This window comes from Haliaeetus leucocephalus, unplaced genomic scaffold (assembly GCF_000737465.1).
Source record: "Haliaeetus leucocephalus isolate CR32 unplaced genomic scaffold, Haliaeetus_leucocephalus-4.0 Scaffold944, whole genome shotgun sequence".
Taxonomy (NCBI): Eukaryota; Metazoa; Chordata; class Aves; order Accipitriformes; family Accipitridae; genus Haliaeetus; species Haliaeetus leucocephalus.
This window is the reverse complement of record NW_010973380.1, coordinates 3,572,590-3,591,513: the sequence shown is the minus strand read 5'-3', so window position 1 is coordinate 3,591,513 and position 18,924 is coordinate 3,572,590. Positions and strand designations below refer to the sequence as shown.

Genomic DNA, 18,924 nt, shown 5'->3' with positions numbered 1-18,924 from the left:
TACGTAAGTACTTCTCTTGGAAATCCATAGAGTATGAAATACCCTTGCCCTCTGATCATTGCTTTGAATAAAGGCAGGGATTTGCTTATTGTGCTGCAGAGAAATAACACACATCAGATCCCTGATCCATGCAGACACTTGCCTATGGAACATTGCCTGCAATGCTGGTTAGTTACAGGACGCTGCTCTGCTTCCTCATTATCTGGGAGCTCTATTTTATATCACAATATAGAAACTAGGAATACAAATTCACGTAAACAGCATGTGAGACTGGAAAATACTTATTTTTCTTGTCCTGGTGGTTATTTTGTCTAAGATCACAGTTTTAAAGTAGAACATATATTTTAGGACTCTTGAGCTTTGCATCAATCGTAAATAGATTTTCCAACAGGTCATGGTACCTTGATGGGAGACTGCTGCTACTGATTACTTCAGTCTGCATTGTTTTTCCTCTTGCGCTTCTTCCTAAAATTGGTGAGTAATTAAAGGAGAGAAGCGAATATTATTCTACTTTAGTAGCAATTACAATTGAAGACTTTAAAACCTTAGTGGGTTATTTATTTATTTTAACTGGCAGGGGGCTGGTGATGGTGGGGATTACTTAAGTTGTTATACTGTGTTCTGCCTTCCAGCCCTGCCTAGTTAACCTATTACTTGGGTTGCAGTAGTATTTTGTCTGCAATACTAAAATAAAATCTTTACAGCAGAACATTAAAGAGCTGCATTTACTTACAGCATGCCATTAGTGGTAAGCCAGTTCTAATTCTGCCCTACAAAACTACATAAATGATCTGTGACAGGCAGTTGGAATGTTGTTATTCTGAGTCCTAAGCCCCAGATACCAAGCACTGTAATAGAAAACATGCCTAAAATGTAAAGCTTTAGCTGTACATTAGGATCACTTTCCTTATAAATTCTCTTTTATTTTTACTGTTATTTTACAGGCTTTCTTGGCTACACAAGTAGTTTATCATTTTTCTTTATGGTGTACTTTGCTCTTGTGGTAAGTTAAAAATCTGTGCACAGCTTATCTATTTTTTTTTCTTATTGTTTGAATGTTTTCATAAGCTTGTTTTGAAATGAATTGTCTTCCCCTTCCCCACTTAACTTTTTATGTGGAATTTAGAGTTTTCCTTAAGTTCAGTATGTGCTTGCTTGGACAGATTACATTTGTTTTGCGGAGGCATGGAAATGTATATGAACTTTCAAGCATGTGAAAAGGTTTAAAAATAATTATATTTTGGACTGGTAAATGTAACAATATTTTTGTTTTGCTGACGGTGCAGTGAAGGGAGCTGGCATGTATACTTTTGTTTCCCTACTAGCAGTGGAATGGAATTCTGTTTTCTTAGCTTCTATTACTTACTGCAACTAGTGCAGAAGAAAATTTAATATACTCCAAATAAATTAAATTTACATGTATAATGGAGTGACAGAGTTCAAAAAAAGGCAAAGAAAACTAGAACTTCATTAAGGCAGTTTACAAGATTCATTAATACGTCAATGACCTTATTCTTCTTCCCCGCTGAAAGGAAAAGTGCTTTTCCCAGCCATATGGGGGTTTTTGACCCTGATGTTCACCCTCTCAAGGCCCCTGTGAGGTAGATGTTTCCAAATATCAAAAATGAGACCTGCTAGGCAGATCTAAGAGGGAAAATATGCCTTTAAGTTGCACTATCATTCTTTTTACAGAGAAAAAGTATGTTAATGCACATGTGTAATCTGTAGTACAACCAAGCAACTCACACTCTGTCATCTAGGTATAGAAACAAGAATCTTTTTTGGGAGCCTGGAAGAATGTTCCCCCTCTCCCCTGTCATTCTGGCTTGCATTGACTTGCATTTAATACCTGTTTTACAAAGGGATAAACAGAGTTGAAGGCAAGTTGAACAAACATGCCATCCAGGAGACCAAGGCAATCCATTAGGAACTAAACCATGTGATAAAACCAAACTTCAAAGCTGTCAAAACACCTCCCTAGGGTATCCCTGGAGAACTGCAGTGTTTGTAGGACCTTGGGAAGTATTCTTCTTAAGCTGAGCATTGAGGAGCAGCTACAGCCTCTCCAGAGCTAATGGAAATTCATTTGTAATATTTATAAATTACCTTAACTTTTGACCTCTCCTAAACTTTATCTTTAAAAAAAAAAAAAAAAAAAGGAACATCCCCCCCCAAACCCACTAACTATAATGCTGAAATAGGCCTTTGGCTGAAGGTAGTTGCAAGAGTTGTTTTGTTCAGCTCCTGGATTTCAATGGGAATGTGTATGCATCTCTGGAGAAAGCTGTTGTAATGGGTGGATGCATTTGAAAACAATTTTGGGCTCTGAAAAAGCAAGTGTGTAAGCAAGGCTTGTGTGCAAACATGTCAAGCTGGGATGATTTAAGCTAGGGTTTAGTTCTGAGTACCAGCAAAGTAGGTAGAAAGTACTAATGAAGGAGTACACAGACTACTGGATTTCTTATGAAATGGTTAAATTTGTGTGGTTACTCTTTGTTGTTAAATGACAAAGAAGCAGCCACAGTAAATCTAATTGAGGTAAAAATCTTTAAAAGCCATTACAGATTTTTAAAGAAAACTAATACTCTTCACAGAATATTTTCTCTGACTTCTTCAGGCACTGAAAATCAAAGGCATTAACTGTGGTTTAGTTTTCATATCTAATTGCTTTGAAGTGGGTGATATGTGCTGTTGAAATGGTGTTTTAGTTTGCACAATGTTAATTTCTTTATGGCAGATATGTTTTAATTTGTTCCAGAAGAAAACTGTGTTAGTCATATGGAAGTAATACAATTATGTTTTGCATATACAATAATTCTGTGCATTTTCAAGTGCATACCATCTGTTCAGCTTTTTGCCAGCAAGCCACAGTTTTAATACAGCCTGCAGAAAAGATAGGTACAATAGGTGGCATATGTCTTGGTCAGTATGGTCTAGTGAGTGCGTTGAGCAAAAGGTCTAGAGAGTACTCTTTCTTCTCTGTGCTCTGCTGTGGGGCTTTGGCAGGTCACGTATCTCCTCTCTGTGCTTGGTATCTTTTCCTTTAAAGTTAATACACTGGTTGTAGTCCTCCCTTGGAAAAAAGTGAAAACACTGAGATGAGCTGATCTGGGAGAAAAACAAATATATGTAACTATTAATTCAAAGCCAGATTCTGTGAGGTCCTGAGCACTTTTGTTTCTGATTGTTGAATACTTCCCTGACTTGAATCTGAAGTGAAAAGAAATTAAATGTGATCATTAAACTTTTTTTATTGCCTCCCCTCTTGCTATATTGAATATTGGTGAAGAGTAAAGACAGATTTTTCTTTTTTTGTGGAGACAACCCTATTGGTAGCTGGTTTAACAGAGGTGTTAATGATTCCTGATGGTATTTTGCTAAATATCTTGTTTGTGTTCCCAGAACAAGATGTAATGCAGATTGGGAACCTGCCATATGTAATGAATGATGTTATGCACAGAGAGCCCCTCTTTGCTGAGTGCTGTCAATACTGTTAGAATAAAGGGGTTCCTGTTTTCCTTCTGCAGGATACAAAAAAAGCAACATCATTGAGAATATTAGAACATTTTGAGCCTCTAACTTTATTTTTAGAAGTGTGTTTGGTGTGGGTTTAAAACCCTATTTCCACTAGAATCTCTCTTTAGGTTTTAGGCTTTTTACACTTAAAACCAAATGTTTGTTACACTCAAAGGACAACATTTATATGAAATAGGCTTAAAGTTCCAGAGGAAGATTGTGCTGCCTGCATGACTGCTCAGCTAACTGAGCTGTGCTGTCAACTCAAAAATCTCTTCCTGTTGGGGGGAACCTCATTAGACTACAACTGGAAACCCAAACAGATTTGAATAATTAAGCAGATGGGCAAATATAATTAGATTCTAAATGCACCTAGTGCATTTTATTTTGTCTCCTTTTATTTCCATTGCAATCTGATCTTAATCTGTATTAATTTTATTTTAGAAAAATGTTCTTCAGCTTTTTAGGTTTGGCTTGTCTTGTCTTCCATCTGCAATGTTTACGTATGTCTTTGCTCCCACCACTGCCAGGCACACTTCACTTTCCCCAAAGCTTGCCCTTTAGCGTTGCTCCTTTTCATTGCTCAGGAAGCCTATTCCAACCTTAGCCAGAGTTCCCACAAAGCCTTCTACTTTGGAGCCTTCAAAGCCTCTCCTTTATTTCCCCTGTCTGGGTGCCTTTAAATACACAGAGATCTTATTGAAAAAATATTTTGCCTTCTTGCTCAGCCTCATAAATATCTTCAGCTAGCCAACAAGCTTGGGCTTCCTGGAGAGATAGCATAGCCATGCATCCACGGTTATGGTACTACAGCAGCAGCAGCCTGCATCTGTGCCTCGGCTTAGTGTGTAAGAAAGAGGTGAAGCAGGGGTGACCCATATGACAGAGTCATGCATATGTACGATACAGGCCTAAGTTATATTTTAGTGTTTGGTTCTTTCTTCCTTCTCCCTTGCTCGCTTTTTGGTTGAACTTCTTGATGCATGTTCTTGTCCCTTCTTACACCCTTCCTCAGTTGAGGTTGCAGTTCACTTTGCACAGAGGGAGGCAGTTTACCCAATCAGTAAGCAGGTAAGAACAGATCTCCTGGTATAAAGCAGTGCCAGTTTAGTGTCAGAAACATGCTTGGAGGATTTCCATTGATAATCATTTTTCACGAAGTTTGCAGACTGCTGTTGAGCAAGCTACTACCTAGTTCCATACCTTGAGTTGTTGTGAGTTGTTCTTAGTCATGCAATTTAAGACCTATGTTACTGCCACAATGGACTCAGCGTGCTGTGTACCCGCAGTTTCTTTTCCCCACATTTTGTCCGGAGGTAGCATTTGTTTGCTTCTCCTGGCACTGGTGACAAGAGGGAGCATCTAATCCCTATCCTCTGGGAAACACCACTTGGCTGCAAGCAAAAAGTAGTTCTCTGAGCCAGGAGAAGCGCTCTCTTCCATGTTATTCTTCTCATGAATCTGAGTCTTTAATTAAGTTTTTAATTATTTGCTCTAGGGTTCAAAAGAATTACAACCTCTAAAGCCAGGCAACAACAATAGGAAATTAATTAGGGTGAGGAGAGCAATGCAACTATCATTTTAAACTAGGCTCCTGAAAAAGGAGGTAACATTTCTTATTTTAATTTCCCTTTGATTTTCAGCCCTGTTACTTGGCAGTCCCTAAACCAGCAGGGTGTAGCTAAAGCCCCAATGACATTCTGGGACAATAATTGCATTTATTGTTTTTCCTTTGCTTTCTAGTCCAAACCATATGTTTCTGCCTTTTTAAGATTAGCCCTAGGCTCTGCTCTATCTCTGTTAAGGGCTTGTCTACTTACGGAAAGAGCCTGGGGTAGCTAACACAGCAGCTATTCTGTACGGGAGGCAGTTAGTGTGGAGCACAGAGAGAGTGAATGCGGAGCGCTGGTTGTATTTCAGTTAATGTCAGAGCTCATTTCAGTGCACCACCTCCAGATAGGCACGCCATAAGGCTGCCAGCTGTGCATGGTACGCAGCTGTATGGAATGGCACTGACAGGTTTTTCTGTCAAGTTTCCTTCTTGTGGCCTCACTATCTACCAGTCAAGACTAATAATTTAGTATGGGTGTAGCTCCCTGCTTTGTATACCAACAGTCTGATATTTTAGCTACATTTATCTAAATTTAAACTGATTTTTAGGGTATCATTCATAAATTAAATATGCTGTCTTTGCAGGTTATGATAAAAAAATGGTCAATCCCTTGTCCTCTACCTCTAAGTAGTGCCACAGAGACTTTACAGGTAAAGTGCATGCTGTTTTGAAGTTCTTCTAATTTTATTAGGAACTGTAATGCTCTTTTTACATTAACACTTTCAGAATTACTTGTAATTTAAATTCCTTCTTTTCTTAATCATCACAGAAACTAAAAAGTTTCACATCTGTGGTTTGGACTTACTCTTTCGTTATGCCATATTTTTGCATGTATGTCTTACAGGTTTCAAATTCTACTGGGGATTGTAAAGCAAAGCTTTTTCATCTTTCAAAAGAGGTAATCTCTATTAACAATACGCAAATTTAAAGGGGGGTGGTGGTTTTTAAAGAATTGGGGTTTAAACTGTGCCCAGGGTAAGCTATTCTTCTGTAAAACTAGCTATAGGCTGCTGAAATATTTCCTATACTTGCTGCCAAGTGTTATCCAGTCTCGCTCTTTTATATGAAGGCTGGCTGTCCAAGTTAGCATTTATGAAAACATTTTGCAAATATGACCAAAGTATAAAGTATAACACATGCAGCAGTGGTCAGCCTCATGATGCAGTCGTATCAAGCCAACTTAATATGCCCTCAGGTGGAAATCAATGCTACTTGGCTGTATGCACACTTTTAGGTCCTGGCGAGGTAGAACAGGTTTCCTGAAACTGCCTGGACCTAACCTTAGTTTTTTCTTACCTGAAGCTAATTCTTCAGGCCTAATGCAATCTTGTGCATTTCATTGGATGCCAGCTCTGGTATTTGTTAATTAATGTGGCATTTAAATCATGTCACCACCTATCAAGGCTTGCAAAAGAGGAAGTATCATGTAGAACTCTAGTCTCTGTGGGGTGAAGAGGAAGGGAAAAAGGGAAGAATAAATCTGGGATAGGCCTATAACGTAGTGGAATTTAAGAGGGACATGGTTGGTTGCATTTGTCTGAAAAAAAACAAAGTCCACCACCACCCTCCCAAGAAAAAGGGAAAAAAACCAAAAACAAACCAAAACCAACTTTGGCAATGCAATCAGGAGACAAATGTTATCTGTAGATCAGAGAAGAAATTTTGCTTTGACCAGAAACATCTACCATGAGATTCTGGCCTTTTGTCTGGCCTTTTGTGCTTTGAAGAATCTCGGGACTCTTCTCTCCTTCTTTTTTAATTTTAACTTTATCAACAGAAAGTGGCATATTTTTACCAGTATGGGCCTGATTATGTCAGCACAAAAGTGTTTGTTATATTTCGGCTTATGCCACTTGGCAACTGAAGTAAGCTGTACTAGATGAGTCATCTCTTCCATTACAAGTTTTTGGAATAATATACTGCTAATTGTGTGGTTGCAACTTTAATTATATAACTATCTTAAAACTTTAGATGCCAAAGCACGTTATATTTTCTGGATGCTGTATCCAAATTTTTGTGAAGGAGTAATATGAAAATAGTGAAGTCAGGATGATGGAATCAGTAATTTGACAGGTAGCTATGGATATTAGAATTTAGAAAACTTAGAAAATTTTATGAATGATACACTGACTGGGGCAAATCCTACTCTTCTTAGGTAAGTACTTGGCCTCAATACAGCTAAAAAAGAATCTTTCAGTTGTTGGCTTATAGACAGCATGACCTTTCCTGATCATGAAATAATAATCTATGACCACCACTTGAAGATATGCTAGTTGAAAAGGTCCAGTTTTTGTGGAATGATTCAGAGATGCCATTCTGTGTTGTGGAGATCTATCTCAGAATATTAATGTGGAAAGATTTCCACTGACTTGCAATGCTTGAACTGAATTCTGAATTAATCCAGATATTTTTCCAACCATCTGTAATAACAAATAACCTACAAGACGTTTTTCTTCCATTTTAGAGTGCTTATGCAATACCAACTATGGCCTTCTCTTTTCTCTGCCATACCTCTGTCTTACCCATCTATTGTGAGCTCCGAAGGTAATGTATGAAAACACATGCAATATTAAAATATAATTATAGTATTTCTGTAATACTTCCCCTAAATTAATCTTGAATAATTTTTATTTTTGAGTCAGTGCTATCAAACAATGCAAACTAAGTAGCTTTCATGTTCTGGGGAAATGTACAGTTTTAGTCTGTACTGGCTTTTCCTCTCTTACAGGAGAGAAAAGTAAGCAAATATGGTTCCATCATCAGTGTCAGTACATTGTCCTGGCCTGGACAATCTGGAGAAAAAAAGGTCATTTGCTAAGGTACTTACTAGTTAATTTTTATTGCTGTAACTGAATCTGCATTTGGCCACATCTGATTCAGTGGGTTTTTTGACCCAGATTCTGTTCCTGGCTCTGTATATATATCATCCTGTATAAATGCAAATTTTGATTTAAAAGATACTCTGGTATGTCTAAATTCCCTACAAGATGGGGACAATGTTACTTGTCAGCATGAAAAGTGCCCTTTAATTACCAGATTAAAAATACTTTTAAAACCCCTAAATATTACTGACAGCACAGACCTCAGCAAATACTCTGTGGCCATAAATTAAGATGGTGCCTTCTTATGAAAGGCAAGCTGCTATGTAGATTGCATTGTAGTAGTCCACAATACAGATTAAGCAACACTAATTTTCTGGATTTTTTTGTTTTAGTCCATCCAAAAGTAGAATGCAGAACGTAACTGTCACAGGAATTGGTCTGAGTTTCCTAATTTACTTCCTGTCTGCTCTGTTTGGGTACCTGACATTTTATGGTAAGTATATTCTTCAAGTATTCTTTAGAATGAAGGCTAATAATAAATGATAAATGCATTCTGTCTGGAGTACTTCAGGCTCGTTTGTGCATTAATACACTTGAATCCTCAGAAATCTTGTTCCTGTGAAGACTTAAGAATATGCCTAACACTGCCAAGTATTAGTCTCATTGACTTCTCAGTGTTTAATGTAGCTAAACTTTGCAGAGTTTATGCCCTAAAATGCTATAAGGACAAGATATTGGTCCCTAAACTGTAGCTGATGGTCTGTTGATGTTCTCTAATGCTATGTAATTAGACTACTGATTGCCACTATATGTTGGCCTGTATAATATTTTCACTTAAAAGCTGGGAACAGATTTATCGTGGTCTGTGAGAAATTTTGAGATCTGATAATAGTCTGCTTGTCCAACAAGTTTGAAAGGTCTGTGCTGAGGCTATATCTTCTAGCAACATTCATCACTTATTAACCCTGTGATACCCCAGCACATTTGTAGTTTCTGAGTAGCACTGAGGCTGTTGCCTTTTATGAGGGGAATTTGACCGCAGCAAGTCTAGCCCTAATGTTAGGTAGGCATGAAGGTTTGCAGCATGTTTTCCCTGTCTGATACAGCTTGGGTACAAAGCATGTATGGCTTCTTTGTTTTGTTTTTGTATTTTTACAAATTAGTTGGAACTAACACTAGCTATTTCACTAGAAATCTGCTGGAAGTGGAAAAAAAATTCCCCATCAATCATCCAATTTAGGAAAGCTTTATTTTAAAGGATTGCACAAAGTGGCCTCTTTGTTTATGTGTAATGTAAAGACAAACTAGAGTGCTCCGGAAAAAAAATGACAAGGAACATAAGAAAATTAGAAGGTCTGAATCAGAAAAAGCGCCCATCTAATTTTGTGTCGTGACTTCAGTGGAGGGCAATGTGTCCTGGTTTCAGCTGGGATAGAGTTAATTGTCTTCCTAGTAGCTGGTACAGTGCTATGTTTTGGGTTCAGTATGAGAAAAATGTTGATAACACACTGATGCTTTCAGTTGTTGCTAAGTAATGTTTAGTCTAAAGTCAGGGATTTTTCAGCTTCTCATGCCCAGCCAACAAGAAGGCTGGAGAGGCACAAGAAGTTGGGAGGGGACACAGCCAGGGCAGCTGACCCAAAGTGGCCAAAGGGGTATTCCATACCATGTGATGTCATGTCCAGTATATAAACTGGGGAGAGTGGGGGCCGGGGATCGCTCCTTGGGGACTAACTGGGCGTCGATCAGCGGGTGGTGAGCAATTGCACTGCGCATCATCTGTATATTCCAGTCCTTTTATCGTTACTGCTGTCACTTTATTAGTGTTATCATTATCATTATTAGTTTCTTCTTTTTATATTCTATTAAACCGTTCCTATCTCAACCCACGAGTTTTACTTCTTTTCCCGATTTTCTCCCCTATCCCACTGGGTGGAGATGGAGTGAGTGAGCAGCTGTGTGGTGCTTGGTTGCTGGCTGGGGTTAAACCACGACACAATGACAAAAGACTAGGGAAGGATTTAAAAATGTAAAAGGAAAAGCTTTGAGTTGGGCTTCCTAGCACATGCTTCCAGTCTTCAATAATTTGTGTTGCATGCAGTTCCTGAGCCAGACATGGTATCTGTTTGATATATGAACTGAACCAAGAAATGCACATTTCTTAGAGATGTTGTTAACACAGTGCATGATGAAGTAAATATACCTTTTTATTTACCAAACAGAAAAGTGGGTAGGGTATGACACTTGCCCTACCAAATTCTACTGACATCTTTCATTTTCATTTGCTGTAGAGTTTACATGGCAATGTACTTCAGTACCAGTTTAATAACTCTGCATTTGGACTTTTTGATACTTCTGGGTACAATTTTTTAGTTGAGTTTAAACATAGATGACTTCGTCTGTCTGGTATCCTTGCATTTCCCAAGTACACAGATTTCAGAACCCTTATCTACATAATGGCCTTTTTTTAAAGGTCCATCATAACCTTGGCAGAAGTAGGTGTGTCTATTTCATGCAGCAATTTTAGTATACTGTTGTATAACGGTACAGTGTGATGTCTTTTCTAAGCAATGTCATTTGGCTCTGTGTATCCTGCTGTAAATTTGTGTTATGGTGTGTTTTGCTCACATAGCATGCATTGTCAAATTGAATTGCCTCTACTTGGTGATCTGTCTTCTGGAGTAGTTTCATACAAATGTTGTCACATAAATGCATCACAGTCATCTATGAGGATTCTTCTAATGTCTTCTGAAAACTCACCCTTTTTATGAGATGATCACATGCTAACCTGTGTTGATTGGAAAGAATAAAAATTCTTATAAGGGATGGTAAGGCAGTAAGACAAAAGTGTTCTGATTATGATTTCCTCTCCTTTCAGAATGTTTTATATTTCTTGATCTTTTCATGGGGTTGAGATAGTGTCTGACAAAGCACCAAGAATACTGGCTTTCAGCAGCTAATAATTCCAGATTTCTAGGGGATTTTGCACCTTTTTTTCCCAAGTATAAATGTATGTCTGACCATAACTGTCTGAAAATGTTCCCTTGACACTCCTTTGAAATCCTTTGAAAAATTATATGGGGAGTCTTGAAACCTCTAATAGTGTATGGGCCACTATTACCATTTCCTGACTGTCTCCATGTGGTTTGTAGGAAAATATAATTTTGAGTGCCACTCTGAGCGTCTGAAGGATTCAGCAGGCAGTGCAGGATGACCATCTGTCTCCAGATGAGATCTCAACCAGAAGTACAAAAAAAAAAAAGGGAAAAAGAAAAATGGTAGTAGTCCTAGAAACCATCCCAGTTCCTGCTACCTTCACTGCCATGATTTCTTTGGGACAAGACTCTGTCTTGACTGTAGACTTTTAGTCTGTTTCACTGTGAGCATTTCTGGTTTTCTGCAAGCCTGATTTATTTTTGTAACTCTTAGACCCCAAGAGCCTAAAACACTGGAACCAACAGTGGATGACTGTAAGAGATTTATCCCCCACCCCATCCCAGCCCTTGCAAGCTTCTTCTCCTTTTTTCACTTTTTGGTTGTCTTGTTTAACTTATGTCTTTAAATAGAGAGAATCTGTTCATTGTTCCTAAAACACTGATCTGAGAAAATATAAAATATTTTATTTTAAATTGAAAACAAAAGAAGAGCTTCCTCTTTGAAATGAGGTATGCTTTATCTTTCTGTGATTCAGATGGTTTATTGTTTTCTGTGAATTTGAAATGTCATACAGCAACTAGACTTCGGTGGAAATTTTGGTCCATTCTGAAGTCCAAAAAAGCACAGAGTCAAAGTATGCCAAAAAAAAAAAAAAAGTCAGGGTAGCAGATCGCTTTTGGGGCTCTGACTTTTGCTGTTAACTTAGTGAAAATTTTCACCTTAAAAGGACAGAAGTCAAAAGCGAAGGATTCATCACTGATTCATCACTTTCTGTCCAACTTCTGCCTTGAATAGCACAGAAGTAACACTTACAATGGTATATGCGTGGTATACAGTACTATAGTTAATTCCACAACAGAGTTGGTTTTGCAAAGCTAAATATGCATGTGGTGGATAGCACACGAGATTCCTACTGCTGAAGGAAACAGAGCTGTCATTTGAAAGTGTGTGGCCTGGCTGGGTGCGGTGCCAGTGCAGTCCAGTCCTCTGTTATTCTCTGGGTGCTGTAAGAATCCAAACTGACAGCCTTCAGGTGTCCTTGCGTTGCACTTGTCTACTCATTTGGCATAGGGAAAAATCAGTCTCAATTGTCAATAGTTTTGTTGTTCTTTTTTTTTCTTTTTTTTTTTTTTTGAAATAAGAGATCTCTTTTAGAAGTATAACTAATGCTAGTTATCATTCTCCATGTCAATATATCCTTCTCCATAGTAATATATTGCTAACTATAGACAGTAAAAGCACATAACGCTAGCATAGTTTTGAACATTTCTTTCTTCCTTTAAATTAGAATTGCAGCTTTTCTTTCAAATAATGCAATTTTACCTTGCATATGACTTAATGTTTCTGGGACAAAAAAAGGAAATGCAATTCAGACAATTTAGCAAAATTAATTTGTTTCTGGCTTCTAGTTCAACCAAAAGAATCTAGTTTTGACTGTTTCAGACACATAGAATGAGTTTTACCGTAACTTGGCTTCATGTCATATCATCTTTCTTTTCAATGCTTCCTGCTTCAGATTTGTATCTTCTCTTTAAGTAGCTTTGACTTCAGCAGAGGCTTTACAGAGACTCGCCTCCTGAAGTTTTTTTTCTGTTTTCTCAAGGTTATGTATCCTAGTGTATCAGTAATGCCAAAGTGATGCTTATCTGCAACCCCTCTCGACTCCACGTTAGTCACAACCAAATTGATCAATTTGAATGTAAGCTTAATATGCGTTGCTAATTATCTTAGTTGTCAAATGATTAACAAAGCAATTAATTTTTCTTGTTTTCAGACAAAGTGGACTCTGAATTGTTACAAGGTTACAGCAGGTACCTGCCACATGATACTGTCATCATGACTGTTAAAGTAGCCATACTGTTTGCTGTGCTTTTGACAGTCCCTCTAATCCATTTCCCAGTAAGTACTCCTAAACGTTTTAAAGCTGGCAATAAGCAATGGTAACGCTAATACTTTGCAGACTGCAATATTTGAGTCACATCTAGTCTTGTGTATCTTACTCACTTGTCAAGTGATTGATCAAAGACCACATATTTGCATATGTTCCATGAGAGCTCCAAAATAACAGCTAACCACTAAGCTAATTTGTGCTCTTGAGACAGATTTCAGATTAAAACTAGCCCACAGCATTGTTTTTAATTTAGAGAATTCAGAACTTCTAAAGTTTATTTAGTTTGATCTCCCCCCCCCCCCCCCGCCTTAAATTGAGTTTTGCTGACTTGGTTTTTCCTTTCTACGTGCACGCACCCACACGCAAACACACTTATACTTGAAAACTTAATTTAATTGTAAATTAAAAACACATACTGACCTATTTCACCAAAAAACTGCTACTTTAGTTTATCAATACCATGGTGGAACTGAAAATTCATTCAGTTAGGACCAAAAAATATTGTGCATGCAAAACTATGTATATAGAAGTAGTGTATAGATTATGTATCAGCTGGCAACATGCTGACATTTGCTACCACACATGCTCAAAGAGACAAAGCATTATCCCCCAGACCTTCTTTTGTCCCTGCAAAAAAGGAGTAATTCCTTAAGACTAATGGCCATGTGAAAAATACTGCTTTAATACTAAAGTAAACTCTATGCTACAGAAAGATGAAACATTTAACTATTACTAAATTTTTTGCATTTTGATTTTTAAAATGTTCTTTCACATCTGGAATTATGTAATTCTTAAGTTTATGAAATTGAGATAAGATTAAAATATATGTATATGTATGTATTTACCCATGCAATGTTTCTCTTCATATTATGTAGGCAAGGAAAGCTGTATTGATGGTATTTTTCTCTCATCTTCCTGTGTCGTGGATTTGCCATATCCTTGTCACTTTAACACTGAATACAGTTGTTGTTTTGTTTGCAATGTACGTGCCAGACATTAAAAATGTATTTGGAGTAGTTGGTAAGTTGTTGTGGTTGTTGGTTTGTTTTGTTTTTTTTTTTTAACTTTTCTTCAAAAAATTCAATATTATGATAAGCTAATGTACTTCAATCTTGCTCTAAGTAAAATCTTACTTTCTATTTTTTAAAGGTTCAACCACATCAACATGTTTACTTTTTGTATATCCTGGACTATTTTACCTTAAACTTAGCAGAGAGGACTTTTTATCACCACAGAAACTTGGGGTATGCTTTTTTCCATGTGTGCTAATCATATTTAAACAGTCTCATTTTAGATGCATCTTAATACACTGTAGAGCATGTAAAATGAGGGGCAAAGTTCTTGTTTTCATTGCAGTTCACAAAATCTGTGAGCATTTTCTTTTATCCGTCATGATAGCTCTACTCTTTCTGAAACACCTTCTTCACAAGAGATTTTTGACTAGCAGTATGTCCGTATGCCGGACCGTTGATCTGAATACATGCTTTTCCCTATAGTTTTCAGATGTTGACTTTTAATCCAATTTCTCCTCAGTTTTTACACATTATTCTGATGTTGTCTGGGCAGCTGGGACAAAGCCAAATGGCATTTAAGTGAAACAGTGTTTATGCTTGTTTTCTATGTAAGCCTTCTCAAAACCATCTTTTTTTTTTCTTTTTTTCTCCTCTTCATGGTTTCTCTTACAGTGTAGTAGGTTAAGTTCTAGTAGGAATTTGTGCAGTCCCCTGCTTTTTGCACTGTAACTGTCTTCGTTTTAACCACTGTGAAGCAGAGCTACTTCATGACAGTGGTTACCATGCTGACAAACTGTTTATACATAGTCCTTCTGCTGTTCTTATGATTCATAGGGCTGCTCTTGTATTGATTAAATAGGGAATCTGAAAGAAAATGTAATAATGGTGCTCTCTGACCATTAAAGTCTTCACTTGTTCCAACAGATTTGGGGCCTTGTTATAAATCAGCAAGCTACTGTCTCTTGAACTGTAGTTTTATTATCATCTGGCTATTCAAAAATGTAAAGAATCCATTGTAGCTTTAATTATATTTCAAGTAAAATACAAATTTAGTTTCTTAATTTGCTCAGAGCTGTAAAGGGTAAATGTTTTGGGTTTTGGTTTGTTGTTGTTTTTTTTCTTTTTTTTCTTTTTGGCAGATGGATAGTGTGAGCAAGCAAACCAGACTGCTCTGAGAGTTTCCAGTGAAACTATCCCAGAGCAGGCTTAGTTTAGTTTCCCCCTAAGCAGATACCTTGTGTTTGAAGGCTGAGTAATTTGAAACATTAAAGATTATTTTAAAAGACAGTATTTAAACCAGTTCTTACAGTTTTTCATCATAAGCCTTAGAAATATAAAATGGTTCCTTTAGTTAAACATTAATTTTTGCTTTTCTTTCTTTCTTCACAGGCATGTGCATTGGTTATTTTTGGCATTTGTGTTGGCCTTCTCAGTTTAGTTCTAATAATTTTCAATTGGATTGATCAATAACAGCCTATTGTCACTGTCTGAACTGAGCTTCAGAAGGACAGCAAGAACCAGAGACATGTCAAAACTACTGAAATGAGTGCTGAAGATCCTAAAGAAAACACTGACCAAAGCTGTCTATGGAAGAAATAATGCTCTTTTTTACTGTGTTAGTGATGTTCCTCCTTTAATCTTGAGTCGCTCTCTTCAGTTATTGGACAATTAGTCTTTGCCATTCTAAAATATTAGTTTTTAATGGTGGAATCATGACAGGTACGAAGGTCTCTTGAGAATTTCTGCAGTGCAAAAACGGTTTAGTGCACATGGTGAACAAAAGCAGAACCTTGAAATAACTTCTCTTTTGAAGATAATGAGGTGGATGGATAGTACATCAATCATGATGTGCATATTGTGATGTGTGCATTTAGGATAATGCACACATTATCCTAAACCGTGAAAGACTCCTATTGCTTTATAATTTCCAAAATTTCAGCCAGTTCATATTAAGAACTTCCTGATTCCAACTGTTTACTGTAATTTATTCTAACATGGATCCAGAAACCAACTGCCTTAGCCCAGTTTAATGGGCACGTCATGATTTTTGTTAATTTTTTTTTTTTTAAGTAGAGTTTTTATACCTCGGTATACTTGAATCATACTGAAGTCATTTTTAAATTAGAAGGCTTTGGCCATCTAGCATAATAGCTTTTAGTAGCACTAGGAATTTTGCAGTTAATAATAGACATTTTTCAATTAATATTTGCTTTTGAATATTATTCAATGTACCTCAGTATTCCTCCAAGTGAAAGACTTTTTTCTTTTTCTCTCTTATTCCCATTTTTACAAGTGTTTCATATTTGAAATAGAGTGTTTCTATATTTTATGTACTGCTGTGTGTCAGAGAAGGTTTGGGTTTGAAAGGTGAAATTCTGCCTCTGTTGAAGACAAAGGAAATTTTACGTTCATGGAACCTTAATTTTACCTCGGATCTCTATAAACTTCCATGTACCCTTTTATAATTCCTTTTTTTTTTTTTCTTTTTCTGCCTAAATGAAATGTGAATGCAATTTTCAACAGCAACTGGGCTCTGTTAAATATGGTATTGAGTGTCCACCACGAAAGTTCCTTGCATTAGTAGAATGAAAGTGGCTGATATTGTGGTAAGGTTTTTAAAATTTGTTTCTATCGGATGGGATCTGATGTCTTTAAAATAGCCTAATCTCTTCAGACACTTTATGCCCTAAGGAAGCTAAGCCTCCACAGAAATGGCTTGTGTAAGGTTAAGAAATGAGACCTCAGCATCAAATGGCAAGATTCAGAGAGTGGGAAAGTTCTTCATTATTTCCAGATGCAATATTTCTTTTAATTTAGCTTAGCACTTTTACATCTGAGAAGTGGAATAAGACACAAGTGAATCATAGCGAAGTAATACATTTATGTAATATGAAAGCAATGAGTAAGTGACATTTGAATAAATTTTTCTTCCATAAGGTGCACAGTTAGCAAATGTAGTTGACTATTGCTAGAAAGTCCTGCTGAGACAGCTCTGTTAATATGTTGACTTAGCCCCAGAGCCTGGTATTTCTAGCTTCTTAGCAGTGGGTCTGTGCTATTAACCTTTTTAATTATGTCACATTGGATTTGGAAAATGCTGATTGATGTGCCAACTTTTACATAACCCTGATTGAATGTGCTTGATCCTCACCTGTCTAATAGGGAGGAACAGCAAATAGCAGAGTTGGAATCACCTTCTCTATTCCTGAGTTGACAAACTAGGATTTCTCATGCCCACAGATCACTTGGCTCTCTCAGGATCCGTAAGATACTTTTCATTTTTGACAGATGGCCTGAAGGCACCCAGGTGGTGCAGCTTGGTCCTCCTTTTTGCCTGGGGAATATTCTTCTACTTAATATGGAAGTAGACGTGTACAGTGAGGCCTGGGAACTAACTCGGAAGTTTTGGTAGGATCCCAAAGAAAAGGATCCCTGGAAAAGACTGCAGTTATCTTTTATTATAAAGCTTCTAGGAGAGGTTTCATGACACAAGTTGAGCCATCTAATAGTTTGTCAGTACCAGAAACAGCATGTCCACTCTTGGCCAGAAGTTCACAACTACTTCTGTGGCACTGGCAGTGGCTCCTGGTCAGGGTGTTTAACTAGCAGAAAACCAATATGACCACGAGATGTGACCTGTTATCTGCCAAAAAAAAAATGAACTGAGTGAGCTCACATAGGGCACAAGAAAAGTGAGGGGGGTGGCAGGAGTGGGACCACCTTTTTGAGCAGCAGCAGCCATTAGATAGCACATTTTTCTCTTAAAACCTCACACTTTGTCCAGCAGTTCTGCTTCAGCAGGTTAAAGCGTGTATGTGCACGTAGGGGATGGTTCTAACTTGAGAGGTCTCTGGCCTCCTTTGATCAAGGGATCGATCAGACTTTCTCAGCATTGTGTATTAATGGTTGAGGCTCCCCATCTTGCCTTTATTCTTGCAGCTCCCCCAGCTTGTTTTAACTCTTGATAACCAGATGTAGCTGCCTTCCTGCCTGTGGCTACCCTCTAATAGCTGCGTTTCACAGGCTTTGTTACACTACAGGGATTCAGCCACTCAGGGTATTTCTGGCAATAGTGTAAAAAGCTAAATATTTACCTTATAAAAGTGTACCTTGAGAAAGCAATGACAGCTGTACATCAGGAAATGATTTTCTGTTTGATTGAAGCAAAACATTTTAGGAAAACAGGAGACCTTGCATTCATGTGAATGAACTGTAGGGGTTTTTCAGACACTAGAATTTAGGAGGAATATTAATTAGAAATTTTATGGAAATTGATTCTCATTTTTCACACGCTCTTGTACCATACTGGTGAGTAATACTCGTAATCACTGCAGTCACTTTATTTTAAACTCTAACCATCAAGACTTAATACTGAAGACTTAGATTATCTGTGAATGTGCAGAAAGTTGGCAAAGTTTTGCTTAGCTTCTGCTCTTTCCTCCTCCCCCGGAAAAAGCTGAGGCTTGCCCTGCACTGTAATGCTCTGCGTGTACACAGGCAGTTGGATTGGCGTGCATCATCTTAAAAAATGTAACTGAGAAAATACCTGAAATACAGTGTTAATTTTGCAGTTGATTCCTGTAATGCCACGGAAATCACTACATTATTGTTTTTAATCCCTGAGTATTATCCTGAATAGCCAGGCTATTAACTAACTATCCAAATAGGTAGACTTTGGAATGATGAATACCAGTGTATGAAGTTAATACTTGGTGAGGATGAATGGAAGTAATTCGCACCTCTGCTGGAGCTCTATTACATTTTGGCTGTGGTGCAGAAAGGATAGCAGCACAGGGGGTTACAGAATGTGTGTTATCTTTCATCTGAAAAAAGAGTTAGAAATACTGCTACTTTTAAGTTTCTGTGATACATAACTTGAAATACGGAGAGAGGGAGAGGGCAGAAAGAGAAAGA

At 37.5% G+C, this 18,924-nt stretch overlaps 1 protein-coding gene across 1 annotated transcript in view; it reads left to right on the top strand.

Annotated features, from left to right (window-relative positions):
• The window catches only part of SLC38A6 (solute carrier family 38, member 6), a 40,936-nt gene extending 25,456 nt beyond the window's left edge, over nt 1–15,480 (top strand). Inside the window, exons 7-16 of the mRNA XM_010584188.1 lie at nt 392–474; nt 945–1,003; nt 5,713–5,778; nt 5,973–6,026; nt 7,593–7,672; nt 8,343–8,443; nt 12,881–13,005; nt 13,873–14,017; nt 14,147–14,241; nt 15,400–15,480. Coding sequence (XP_010582490.1) covers nt 392–474; nt 945–1,003; nt 5,713–5,778; nt 5,973–6,026; nt 7,593–7,672; nt 8,343–8,443; nt 12,881–13,005; nt 13,873–14,017; nt 14,147–14,241; nt 15,400–15,480 — 889 coding nt within the window. The remainder of the gene's footprint in view (nt 1–391; nt 475–944; nt 1,004–5,712; nt 5,779–5,972; nt 6,027–7,592; nt 7,673–8,342; nt 8,444–12,880; nt 13,006–13,872; nt 14,018–14,146; nt 14,242–15,399) is intronic.
• Nucleotides 15,481–18,924: the final 3,444 nt, after the last annotated feature.